Source organism: Alligator mississippiensis, chromosome 1, assembly GCF_030867095.1.
Source record: "Alligator mississippiensis isolate rAllMis1 chromosome 1, rAllMis1, whole genome shotgun sequence".
In the NCBI taxonomy this organism is placed as follows: Eukaryota; Metazoa; Chordata; order Crocodylia; family Alligatoridae; genus Alligator; species Alligator mississippiensis.
The window spans coordinates 4541928-4555436 of NC_081824.1; the positions used below are offsets into that span (position 1 = coordinate 4541928).

At 52.3% G+C, this 13509-nt stretch overlaps 1 protein-coding gene across 1 annotated transcript; it reads left to right on the plus strand.

The window, feature by feature from the left end:
* The first annotated feature begins 1895 nt into the window (after positions 1-1895).
* On the plus strand, positions 1896-10647 carry POMC (proopiomelanocortin). Its single transcript, NM_001287606.2, is given in 3 exon segments — positions 1896-1970; positions 6735-6889; positions 9620-10647. Coding segments are annotated over 2 exon segments (786 nt in total). The 5' UTR covers positions 1896-1970; positions 6735-6757; the 3' UTR covers positions 10274-10647.
* Positions 10648-13509: the final 2862 nt, after the last annotated feature.

The following is a 13509-nucleotide window of genomic DNA, read 5'->3' on the forward strand; positions in this document are numbered from 1 at the left end:
CTGAGCAACCACAATTTCCTCCTGTTTGTTGCATATTCAGATTTATGCAACTGTTTTCTGCAAATATCTGTCCTTCTCCAGGCCACGGCCAGTTTGCCAGCAAACAACCACAGCTTGAGGGTTGGACTGCAGGCTATGCTAATTGTTTGGTACTGGACAGAAAAGCCTCAAGACTTTGCTCCCGATCCCTGATCAGATGAGTGCAGGGTATGGAGGAACACGTTAAATTTGCTTGGTGGCTTTTGGTACAGGGGAACGTGGCAGCCATGTCCCTCGGCACATCGGAGAACAAGCTCCGTGGCCCAGGGATGGGTGTGGGCGGTGAAGGCAAGGTGGGGGTGACAGCGAGACCCTGGAGAGACTAAAAGCAATGCTCATCTCAGAAATACCCTTCACCGCAAGGCCACGGGCAAGAAAGGAGGACTAGACTGATCATGGAAAATTCAATTTTCTCCCCACTTCTCCGTTGTCTGGTTTCCCTGGAAGCACGAACCCTGGTTCATCCACGGGCTTTTTGGGGAAAGAAGTGTCCTCTTTATTTAGAAATGTAGGACTGAAGAGGGCTCCTAGGCCATCATGTCCAGTTCCCCATGTTCACAGGCTGTCACAACCCTAAGGAAGCCCCCGAACCAGGCCAAACCCTCACCCCCACCTAGAAGAAATGCTGTCTACAACATGAGTAAAAGCAAGGAGGCAAAGACACTGCCAGGAAAGGAGCTAATGTGTCTGTACAATGGTTGGCACAATACAGCTGTGGTTCTTGATTGAGACTCCGGGGCACTAACACACTGCCCTTGTAACTCATATTGGGAGCATCTACACATGCATTTACTGCGCAGTAACTTACTGCGCAATAACCGGTTTTGAGGCCAGCATCTACACGTGCAGCCGTTAAAGTGCATTAACACTGTGTATGGACTGACGTGGCGTCTACACACGTGTTACTGTGCAGTAACTAGTCAGGCATACATTTGATACCTGCGTGATGCAGGTGTCAAATTTATGCCCAAATTGGCGTAAGTTGCCATAGTCACTGCTCATGTAGACGCATGCCCGCACCGTGCAATCATTTTCAGTTACTGCACAGTAACCTAAATTACTGTGCAGTAAATGTGCACATGTAGATGTGCCCACAGAGTAGCTGATATCCCAGGCCTGCCATAGCCAAGTACTTGGGTTTTCACGGGTCTCACTCAGCTTCCCAGAAGGCCAAATGTCCACCCCAGGTGGCGAGAAACTCATGTCTGCTAGTCGGAGACCCTCAGCAGTTAGGTGGATGTGCAGGGTAGGGGTAGGGTAACCCAGCTGGCACTGGGTACCTGGGTGACACTGAGACACCAGGTCAGGCCTTGCACCACAGTGAGAATGGCTTGGAAAATACAGTCAAGTGCCTTTTGTGTCCCCCCACTCCCCGCTCAAAAACCACAAAGAGCTGTAAAGCCTCCTGGAGCAGGAAGCTGCCCGAGAGCAGATAGAGACGAAGGTCACCGCCTGCCATGCAGATGATAAACAGCGCCGGGACGGATGCTTTTGTCCCTCTCTAATACCTGCTTTTTGATGTGCAACCTGCCCTTGGCAATCTGGAAAGGCAATTAGCAGCGGAGACTGGAAAACTCGACCAGGCCGCACCTGAATTTCCTGTTTGCAGGGAGATGCTAATCTCACCCCATTTACCACGGGGATACATCCCAGCTTCTGCCTCCCTGCCAGTCCCGGTGTGCTAATCTTTGTTGTGCTGCACACCTGTTCCCTGGTGCCCAGCTTCGCTGTCCTCCCCCAGCCTACCTCCCCTCCCTCCATCCCTTTATTGTTGCTTCAAAAGGTCTGTCCGGAAAGTTTCCTTGCGTGGTACACCCAGCGTGCGGTATAAAAAGGCGTGGGGCTGCAGCGAAGGCACAGACACTCACAGGGAGAGGGAGAGAGCGACACGCAGCAGGGAGAGAAGCCAACATCGCCCTGCCCAGCAACAGGTAAGGAGGAACTCCTGCTCTTCGTCCCCTCCAGTCCCTCGGCCCCCATCTTCTCTCCGCTCACCGAAGCACCCAGACAAAGCTGCCCCGTGCTATCCCTGCACTGGTAAAGAATAAGGGGATTTTCTTTAGCTGTAACGCAGCAGAGATACCCAAGTCCAGGTGAGATTCACAGGCAGCGACTGCTCCTGGAAGCTAGCAAGTAACTGGAGGGGGGCTGGTTCTCGACAGCTTTCTCTCGCTTTGTCCACAGCACGTTGCGGGAAGAAACTTTGCTGAAAAGGCAGTCTTGATTGACTGTCTTGGCAGTCGAGCCAGGCTAGTACGAATAAGTCCTCAATGCTAAGCCCTCTCAGAGGGGAAATAATTAGTATTGCAGCCGCACTATAATTCATTCATTTGCTAAGGTACGTTTCCAGCCGTCAGCTATTTAACTAGAAGAGGAAGCCAATAAAAAAGATGCTATTCTCTCAACCTGAATATTTCATAAGTTCCTTCCTAGAGCCCGCATCTCTCCCCTCTTCCCCTAGCTCGCCTTTTGTGCTTTGCTTGATTGCTGACTAGATAGATTGCAAAGCCCTTTATCCACGGTTTCAAGACCTTTCGCATTTTCTTGCCTTCCTTAATAACATGATAGATAGCAACTGCTAAATTTTATGCCACCTTAGGTTGGATCTGTTCTGGTCTCTAATAAATGCATCTCTCTGTCCTAACTGCAAATCGTTCTTCCTAAAGTCCTGTGCTATCTAAACTGAGATGAGGATTATAATGCAGTGGTTCTCAATCTTTTTAGACTCAAGGGACCCCTCGGTAGAGTCAAAGCACCCCTTGCAAGATGAGGATCCCTTCAGAAAATGCCAGCTCTGAGCTCGTGTCCATGGTTTGCCTGCAGAGAAAATATTAGAGCAATTCTTCTATTGCAAAAAACAGACTGATCACAACAGGCCAGAATAGCTTTGACCCTCTGGATTCCCACCGGGAATCTCTGGGTGTATCTTGTGAATCGCGTGAAGGTGTCGACACCCCTAACAGTGCTAATATTGTGCAGCACCCCATGGCACCCTTAATAGGATCTCACAAAACCCTTAGGTGGGATTTCCCCCTGGGAATCACTTTTTTAACAGTATTTGCAGTAAGGTGTCAGTGATGTTAGTTTGCTGCAGTTAAGGAATAAATCAGAGTTATCCCAGTCCTCAAATCCTTACTGAGCCAAAACTCTCTGAGTCAGTGAGCTAACACCATACAAGTGAAATGGTACCTTACGCCGATTATTTAAATCAGAGAATCATAAAAATGAGGGTTGAAGGGAGCTCAGGAGGTCACGTCTAGTCCAACCCCTGCTCCAAGCAGGACCAGCCCAACTACAGCATCCCAGACAAGGCTTTGTCTACCCAGGGCTTCAACACCTCCAAGGATGGAGACTGCACCACCTCTCTGGGGAACCTGTCCCAGCGCTTCACCACCCTCCTAGTGAGGAAGTTTTTCCTAATATCCAACCTCAAATTTCCTTGCTGCAGCTTGAGCCCATTGCTCCCTGTTCATCATCTGCCCCCACTGAGACCAGCCCAGCTCCATCCTCTTTGCAGCCCCTCTGCAGGGAGGTGAAGGCTGCTATTCAATCCCCCTCGGTCTTCTCTTCTCCAGACTCAGTCAGCCCATTTCCCTCAGCCTCTCCTCCCCAGTCCTGTCCCCCAGCCCCACAACCATTTTCCTTGCCCTCCGCTGGACTCTCTCCAACTTGACTACATCCCTTCTGCAGTGGGGGTCCACAGCTGGACACAGGACTCCAGATGTGGCCTCCCCCGTGCCAAATAGAGGGAAGAATCACTGCCCTGGATCTGCTGGCAATGCTCCTCCCAGTGCAGCCCAGGATGCCAGTAGCTGTCTTGGCACCACGGGCACACTGCTGGCTCCTGCTCAGCTTCTTGCCCACTGTCCCCCCCTGTAAGGAGATAAGTCATGGCACAAGGTTAAGTCAGTGTGCTCCAGGTGTCATGAGAAGTTGCAAAGGGTCTTTCCCCTTCCCCACCCCCCCAAAAAACTAAGTTTTTTCATGTTCCTCACAATTGTTGTGGATTTTTTCTTAAGTTTTAGCAAAAAACCCAACCATTTCAACTTAGACTCAACCAATCCCACTCCATGGTTTTATAGCACAGAAATGCTGTGGCGGGTGGGGGTTTGGGTTGGATGTGGTGGAGACAGCGGTTGTTTTATATCTGACAAAACCCTAGGAAATCTGGAGCATGGCCAGTGTCTGGGCTGGTTTCCTATTTAGTCAAAAAGGCAGCTTTTTTTTTTTTTTTGGTTTAAAAACTACACATTTCTAGGGCAAAAAAATGGTGGTTGGTCTCCAGCACAGCACGTCCTCAGCTCAAGTCCAGCCAAGGAAGGAGGACATGGAAGAGGGTACTTCCATTTCTAGTCTGCAGTGTAGGAGCTGGCCCTTGTCCAGAAACCCTCAAGCACCAAAGCATGAGTCCCTCAGTATTTTCCACCACTCTTTAGCTTGGCAGCTTTGAAAGCACCTCGGTGACTTAACATCTGTCTGCACTTGAAGCCCAAAGATGAGGCTGCTACTCGAATGGGTTCCCTGCGCTGGCTTTAAATCCAGTACCCCTCGCAGCCTAGGTACAGAGGCACAGACTGGAGCTCTGTGCCACGGTGCATCTACACTGCAGGGCCGTGGTATCGCTGCAGCTCACGTATGCACAGCTAAGGGAGCTGTAGTGCGAGCACGGGTACTGCTACCCGTCCAGCCCCATTTTCATGTTCCCAAGTCACTCAGGAACTTTTTAATAACACTCTCCCCACATAACCACGCACGTGTTGGCTCGAATACACAAGTATCCCTATTATTTCCATGTTGGCTGTGTCACAGGCACGGTCATGTACTCCCAGGCACATTCCCAAGAGCTCACAGTCCACAAAGCGAGCAGCCAGGTAGACGGCGAGCCAGAAAAGAGGCAATTGCAATAAGAAACCTATGTGAAAAATCAGCTTGATTTGCTCTGAGCAGAAGTGAGTCCTTAAGAGGACTTATAAGCCTGAGGAATGCACTGCTTATCGTTTCCAGTAGAAACATTATTCATATTTATCTGGTACCTACTTGCATGACCTGAGAGATCCCTGCAGGCAGCAGGTACCGCTTCTTCACTTCAGCGAGTCCATCTCCTTCGGCCTAGTTTCAGTCAAATTAAGAGATGGGGTCGGTTCCCTTCACCAGAGGGATGTTCTTGAATTAGGGATGTAACAAACAGTGCTGGGGAATTATACTGTCTTTTTTTAAAAGGAAAAAGTAAAGCCAGGCTGCATTTTGCTTGAGGATGGTGTGATCTGCTTTGGATATGAGCTAGGAATACAGTATGACTATGCTCTAGTGAATATACTCTATTGTCAAAGAGTGCCCTAGTGGGCCCCCACCGAGAGACTGGGGGTCCAGATGCCTATGTTCGGCTTCAGACTCCCCCAAAAACTCACCCAGTGACTTTTAGCAAGTCAGCTTATGCCTCAGTTTCCCCTTCTGCAAGACTGCAATAGGAAGACTTGTGCATCTGGCAGGCACGGGGTTAGATTGCATTCATTTGTGCTGGCTCTTAACAGGTTCCTAGCTCTGCAGACTAGCAAACACACATTGCCAGCCCCCCTTGCCATGCAGCTGCAGAGTTTAGACAGGGGTTTATACGATGCACTTTGTTCTTACCATAAGCTAATTCCCTGCATCCTTTAAGTGCTTCTTATGGTGAGAAATCCATTGCATATGTCCTGAGACTTCAGCTCCTAGCACGTGAAATAGAGTTGTTCTCTCTCTGTCTCCCCCACCATGACCAGCAGAAAAGATCCTGGGGTCAGGATTTGGGGGTCGGACTCGATGATCTATTGAGGTCCCTTCCGACCCTGACATCTATGAATCTATGAATCACAGCACAGAGTACTAACCACTGAACATGTTGCCTGTCTTCCTGGATAAATCCCACGGTATAAACCTGTGCTCCCGTAGGAATACACTCGATATTCCTGCAGGGATTTTTAAAAGGCCAGGATTGTAGCTGGTAATCATGGCAATTAGAAACAGCTCCTGTTCCTCCTTTAGCTATAACACTTCTACACAACAGGAGGGACACGCTGCTTTTCTCAGCTAGCAAGGAGGACCTGGCCTACACACATATCATCTGTGCACATGCAGATCCCTCCCCGGAGCCCAGAGACCCATCTAAACTCATTCCACCTCTCGCCAAAAGTTATTCTTGGTAAGGGGGTGGGCATCTTTCTTGGGATTTTGCTCCCCATGATTCACCTCCCTTAGAAAAGATGTGACCTACCAAACCCAGGCCAGGTCTCCACATCAGCATTGCTCTAATGAAGTCGCCTATGGAGTATTTCTTCAACACGGCAGGGCTTCGACAGCAGTTCACACCAGGAAACTTTTAACTGGTCCAAGCTCCGGAGGCAGTGCAGTCAGGCCACCCCAGCAGGATGTCTTGGCTATTTTTCCAAGAGAGCAGGGTGGGAGCGAGGTATCAAAGGGCTGCATGGAAAGAGGAATTGTGGATTCCCGTTCTGCCCCCGTCAGATGTTGTCTTACAAACAGGCATGAGTCGCATGAGCTGTGGCTAGTGGGCTGGGAGCCTCGCAGCTCTCCCAGCAGCAGGTGGGGAGCAGGAGCCAAATTTTGAAATACAAATCCAGGTCCAAACTGGGAACCCTCCACTGCTTTCAGGTGTAGGGCATTCATTTCCATGTCACACCTCTACCCTGTGTCCTCAGGACTCCACACTGAGACCCTAAAGATGCTGAGACCCGCGTGGACCCCGCTCCTGGCGGTCCTGGGCGTGCTGCTGCTTCACTCGGCCGGGGGAGTCAACAGCCAGTGCTGGGAAAGCAGCAAGTGCAGCGATCTCACTACAGAAACCGGCATCTTGGTGAGTGGGGAGAGAGCAAGGACGCTTCTTGTGCTGGGGCTGCATGCTGTCTGGAAGGATGCATGGATGTGTGCATAGATGATGCATGGGTGGATCTAGGATTTTGGAAAGGGGGGTGCAGGTGCCGTGGTGCATCATCACATACGACACAACACACATTTTTCTCAAAGCAACTGGATGCCGTACTAACATGCCGGTGGGGGCAGCACAGTGTTCTTCAGTTTAAGACTGAAATAACATTACAGGTTTATTGGCATGCACGTTCATTTGCTCTGTCGTCCCTTCTGTATATAACTAGTTCAAAATGATCAAAAGGTGTTGTTTCTTGAGTCCCGTTGTCATTAGAATTAAATCTACATTTCTTTCACACGCCTTCTTAAGCATGTTGCCAGCACACCTTCACTGACGCATTTCCACCCCTGAGCTGAGGTTCGCTTGAGTTAATGTTCGTAACTAGAGTTAAAAACAGGGCTGTGAAATAGGAGCTACATTACCAGCAGCAGTGAACAGACAGCAGAATTGCAGAAAAGAAGATAGCTTGATTAGTGGAAACTCAAGCCCATTAAAAAAGAGGGGAGGGTTATTAAGGCCTATAGAGTTAAGTGTTTAGAAGAAGCAGGTAGATGACAGCGAGCCAGGAAGGTGGACCGTCTCCCCCAGCTGAAGGCCAGGGTTTCATACCCTCTTTATGAAGCCTGGAGATCCACCTGAGATCAGGCTTGATCTCAGCCCACATGTCCAGGGGATCTCTGCAGGGCGGATGCAGCTCTCCCCTCTCCAAGGCACGGTGCCAGCCCGGTGAGGACCCATGCCCTTGGCCGAAGAAGGCTGCAAGGACAGAGAGAGTCTTGTCGGCAGTCCTGCAATTCGAGCATGATCTCTACCATGGCTCGTTGACGGGTCTTGAGGCGACTTCAGAGGGAGTAACGTGTCTCAAGAGGTGCAAGTCTGAGCCCTGTTGCCCACTTGTACCCCACCGCCCTGAGCCTCCCCTTGCTGAGGACCCATCAGGCAACGGGCACCTGGTCATTCAGGCCAGGGGGCAGGTCCAAGGTATGATGCTGGCTCCATCCCTCCTTTGTCCCCTGCCAGCTACACCAAGTGCCCTGCCAACCTTGGCTGCCTCCCAAAATCCAGTGGGAAGAGAGAGTGACCCACACTGACTTACCCTGTAGCCTTAGGCAACTCCCTCGTGCCAACCTGGGTGCCACAAACGGCATACGCAGCCATTTCATTAATGATGCTGCCTCCTTTCCAGACACCGCAGTGCCAGGCACCCCGGGCATTGGCAGTGCCCACGGGCAATAGACTTGCCTGGGACAGGGTGTCAGGATCGGGCCCCTCCCCAGCACGACGCGCGTGGCTGCTGGTGAAGCCTGTGAGCAAACAGCAGAACTGGGAAACGTCGTCTTTGGTCTGGTCCTCGGCGTCCTGGCGTTTCTCGGCAAGGACCGTCTGTGTCTCAGGTTGCCCTAGGTGCATTTTTACTGCTGAGTCTCCCTTCACCCTTGCATCACACCCAGGCCCTGAACATAGGCATGTCGGGGGGAGCTGTGCACGTGCGTGTGAGCCCAGACCCATCTCCATCTCAGAGAGGGCCGATAGGACATCCCGCATTTCCCAGCACAGATGCCTCCGTGTAGCAGGCAGGGTTTTCCAGTGTCTGCAACGCTTCCCTCCGCTCAGAAATCAGCCCTGGCACTCGCTGATGCTACTGAGATGCGGGGAGGTCTCCGTAGCAAGTGGCTGGGCAAAGCAGAGAGACGGGAGGGGAGAAAACCGGGTTTGTGGCTCACAGCATGGACACAAGCGCACAGTTATGCCGCGCTAAAGTCTGAGCCTGCATCAGCTGATCCAGTATAACCATTTCATCTGTTCGCTCCTAGCCCAGAGGAAGAAAGGATCAGTCTCACTGACTTACCACGGGCTGATTTAGTGCAACCGAGCTTCCACTGAGTGTGGGATGGAGCAGACACATGAAACAGTTACAGCAGACTCAGCTGAACAGCAAGCCCTTCCCCACATGCTTTTTTAAATGAGATAAGCATTTCATCTGTCCACACCCTTTCTCTCGCTGGCCGAATGCTAGTGACCGCCCCAACCCATCTGCCTTCCAGCACCCCGCGACTTGCAGACGGGTTCACTCGGACTGGAAGTCAAGAGGTTTGGGTTTATTTCTCAGCGCTCCTATTCCTCTAGGACATGGAGTCTGCCCCATCTGTGAAACAGAAATAAAACGCCACCAGAGAGACTGAGCATGCCACATCCTTGCCTGGTGTAGATCTGCATAGCTCAGTGAAGCCCGTAAGAGGGGCTTTTTCCCTGTGGCCATAAGGGACAGGACGAGGAGCAACAGACTCAAGCTGCAGCAGAGGAAATTAAGGCTGGAGATTAGGAGCTTTCTGACTTGGAGGGTGGTGCAGTGTTGGATCATGCTGCCTAGAGAAACTGTGGCATCTCCATCCTTGGAAACTTTCAAGGGCAGACATTTAGTTTCATAGTAGTTTCATAGTAGTTTGGGTTCAGAAGGGACCTGAACAGATCATCTAGTCTGACCCACTGACTTAATTGGGATGGTTTAATCAGGGATGCTCCTGCCTTGAGCAGAGAGATGGACTAGATGTCCTCGCGAGGTCCCTTCCAGCCCTGTTTTCCTATGATCCTAAGGTCCAAAGCCATGCATCTTGTGCGTCTGTGTCTAGCTAAAACCTCTCCTGTTTCCTATCCCAGGACTGCATCAAAGCCTGCAAGCTGGACCTGACTGCCGAGTCCCCCATGTACCCGGGCAACGGCCACCTGCAGCCCTTGTCCGAAAACATCCGGAAGTACGTGATGAGCCACTTCCGCTGGAACAAGTTCGGCAGGAGGAACAGCAGCAGCAGCGTGGGGCACAAGAGAGAAGAGCTCCCCAGCCACCCCCTCCTCGGCCTCTTTCCCGGGGCCGCCCAGGACGGAAACGAGGAGGAAGACGAAGGAGCAGCCCAGGGAAGGCAAGAGAACAAGCGGTCCTACTCGATGGAGCACTTCCGGTGGGGCAAGCCGGTGGGAAGGAAGAGGAGACCCATCAAGGTCTACCCCAACGGCGTGGAGGAGGAGTCCGCCGAGAGCTACCCCATGGAGTTCAGAAGAGACCTCTCCGAGGAGCTGGACTACCCGGAGCTCCACTCCCCGGACAGCGCCGAGAGCGAGGAGGTGGCCGTCTCGGACGAGGAGGAGATGATGAAGAAGGACGGCGGGGCCTACAAGATGCGCCACTTCCGCTGGAACGCGCCGGCCCTGGACAAGCGGTACGGCGGCTTCATGACCTCAGAGCACAGCCAGACGCCTCTAGTGACTCTTTTTAAGAACGCCATCGTCAAAAGCGCCTACAAGAAGGGCCAATAAAGGGGGCTGGGGGGGGCGCGGGGCTGACCGGCCAATGGGTCCCCGAGGAGGTAGCTTCACGATCCCGCTGGCATGTGTTCTTCACTTAGATCCCGTTAAAACAAAGTCACTTCTTATGTCGTTGTTGTTCTACAAGCAGTCTGCGGTTAGGGAATGATGTCGCGCTCTTCTCCTCCGCTCGGCCTCTGTCCAACAGGCCGGCACCCCTGGAAATGACCCCTTTCGTACTGTACCAGAGAGAGGGGAGCAGTGCTTGGAGGAGGGGACATCTAGTTTGGGGGGGGGGTGCTGCCCAATTAGTTTCCTATTCTCAATGAGCTGTACAATACTGTAAATGATGGGTTCCACTAATTACAAGATGGTTTTTGCAAGCTAGCCCGGTGTCTGTGGTGTCTCTGTGGGGCACCAGCTGCTGTCTGTGCAAAGGGAGATCAAGAGGGGATGGGGGCGCCTCGTGGACCCTGAATTGCAGCAAGCCAGGGGGACCAGGTCAGCAGGCTCTCCCTCGCTTCAGTCCACGTCTCACCTGGAGGTGCCAGGCCGGCTCTGTGCCCTGCTTGCCCTCCTCGCCTCTGATCCGTGGCACCGACCTGCTGTGGCCGCCCCAGGCATGGTGGCCGCAGCCTGCGGATATTGCACTGCCGATCTCTTGGTGCTCCTCGCTCACCCATGCAACAGCACCCACTCCCCTAGCCTGGGCCGGATGCAGTCCTGGCCCCCCACACAACAGTGCATCCCCCTCCCAGGACTATCTCAGCCCCCCGTTGTGGGCCTGGCCCCCTCACTGCACCACTCCACCCCCATGCCTTTCAGCTCTGTCCCTCCCCATCCACAGCTCCACCTGTCAACGTACCTCCCACCACGCCCTAGGCCCTTGACTAGTTCAGCCCCTTACCAAAAACAGGAGTCCCAAATCATCATAAGTCATCATATTTGCTGCGCAGTACGGGCATGCATGCGTAGACGTGCCCTCAGTATCTGAACAAATTAAGCTAAAGGCAGCTGATTGCATCTCATTGGTGTGGTGTTCCTGGCTTAACATTTTGAGAAGGTTATAGAGAAGCTGGGGAGGGTCCAGAGGTAGGAGACAAAACGGATAATGGGGTGGAAGGCAAGGTAGATGGGGAGAGGCTGAGAGAAGCAGGCATGTTCAGCTGGAAGAAAAGGAGAACCAGGTTCAAAAAGGGGATTGGACACATTAGGCAGGTTGTCTCCATCACTGGGGTGATAAATCAGGCTGCAACCTCCAAGTCCCAACCTCCCAGGCCTTTGGGGAGCTGTAGAGGAGAGGGGAGGGGATGGGTCAGTACGGACAGACCCTACAGAAATATCCTGCTCCGTGCCCTTCTGAGACACAGGACAGGGGACTGGAGGGGCCTGGCCCTGTCTTGGCTGCTGTGATGGTCTTTTGCTCCAAGATACTATTGCAGGAAACGACTGAGGTGGGGCACAGTGGAAGCAATGAGAAGAGCAGGCCTGGGCAGGGGCCAGTCTGGTGCCCAGCCAGGTGGTTTGGAGTCCGGTAGCTACAGTGTGTAATGGCAACGTGAAGGGTCGAGCAACCCCTCACGTGGCTGACACACACGTGCACACGCGTGAAGGCTCAAGCAACTCACCTGGCTGACACACACATGCACACACAGACATACCTAGATGCATACATGCCCACAGACACCCATGCATGCACTCACACACAGGCACACACATGCACATACTCATGTGCACACATGCACAGACACACATACAAACATGCACATACACATGCTCATGACATGCACACCCCCCACACAAATGTGCACACAGACACGCAGAGATGCAAACACACACACACGAAGACACACATACATGCACACACACACACAGAGGCACATGCACATGCATACACACACACATACACACTCATGTGCACACACACACATGAATCCACACATGCACAGGCCTGAACACCTGCACATGCATGCACGCACACATGCTCACAGACATGCACACACAAGCACTCACACATGCATGCCCACACACATGCACACACACAATGTGCACACAGACACACACACATGCACATGCACACACATGCCCTCAAGCACACACACATACATGGATGTACTGTATACACAGACACACACACGAATCCACATATGCACACATCCCCACACATGCACGAACATGTGCACAAATGTGCATGCATGCATGCTCACAGACACACACGCACACAGACACCCCATTAAGCCATTTCCCAAACGTAACCATTAAACAAGACCTGGACTCTTCAAAGCACTCTGCCAACATACATTCACCAAATATCCCAGCTCCCACCCAAGGCTTGGATTATGAATTATGCCCATGGGGGAAACAGAAGCAAAGGCAGGTCTTGTGACTCAGCCAAGGTCACACAGGGCCCCGGTGGCTGAGACAAGACTGGGCCGCTGAAGCCGTGACTCCCAGTCCCCAGAACACACCACCCCGCCCGGTGTGATAGTGACCCCGGGTTTACCATGGCTGCAAATACACTAAATAAACTTTCCACCAGGCCTGGTCCTTGAGCACGATTCTGGGAGACGAGCAAGGGCCTCCAGCGGGGTTTAAGGCTGATGCCAAGGGCAGTCTAACAGGGTTTGGACAGGGCTGGTCTTGCCTCAGGCAGGGGTTGGACTAGATGTGACCCCTGAAGGTCCCTTCCGGCCCCACGTCTCTATGATGCTACGATTCGTTGATTTAATGAGATTTGCTTTCCCTAAAATCCCAAATGGCAAAGCTCTGCTTGCCCAGACAACCTCTGTGAGAGCAATGCCAAGACCCTTCCCGCTCTCTTCTGCGCATACTGGTACTTTCTGGTGTTTTCTGCAAGCACCACTTAATGTCCAGGCTCTGTGGGACGTGGAGTCCTGCAGACATGAGTGGACGATACACAATGTTTAGGATATGACTGGGTCTGATGGAGGCTACGCTTACCTGGAGCAAGGAAGTCATCGACCTGCAACAGAAGAGCCTGCGAGCATTGCTGTCACTGTTCAACATGGCTCTGTGTTTTTGCACTACCTCGAGTCAGCCTGGGCTGTTTCGGTGTGGTTGGTCAATGGGGAAAAGTCAGTGGGGACCATTGTCTTCACTCTTGTGACCAAAGGCCACCTGGTACCTGGGAATGATTCATCCTGTTTTTTATGGGAAGGCTTGGAGACCTACCGAGAGCAGGGCTCTGTTTCATAGATTTCACAGACATTAGGGCTGGAAGGGACCTC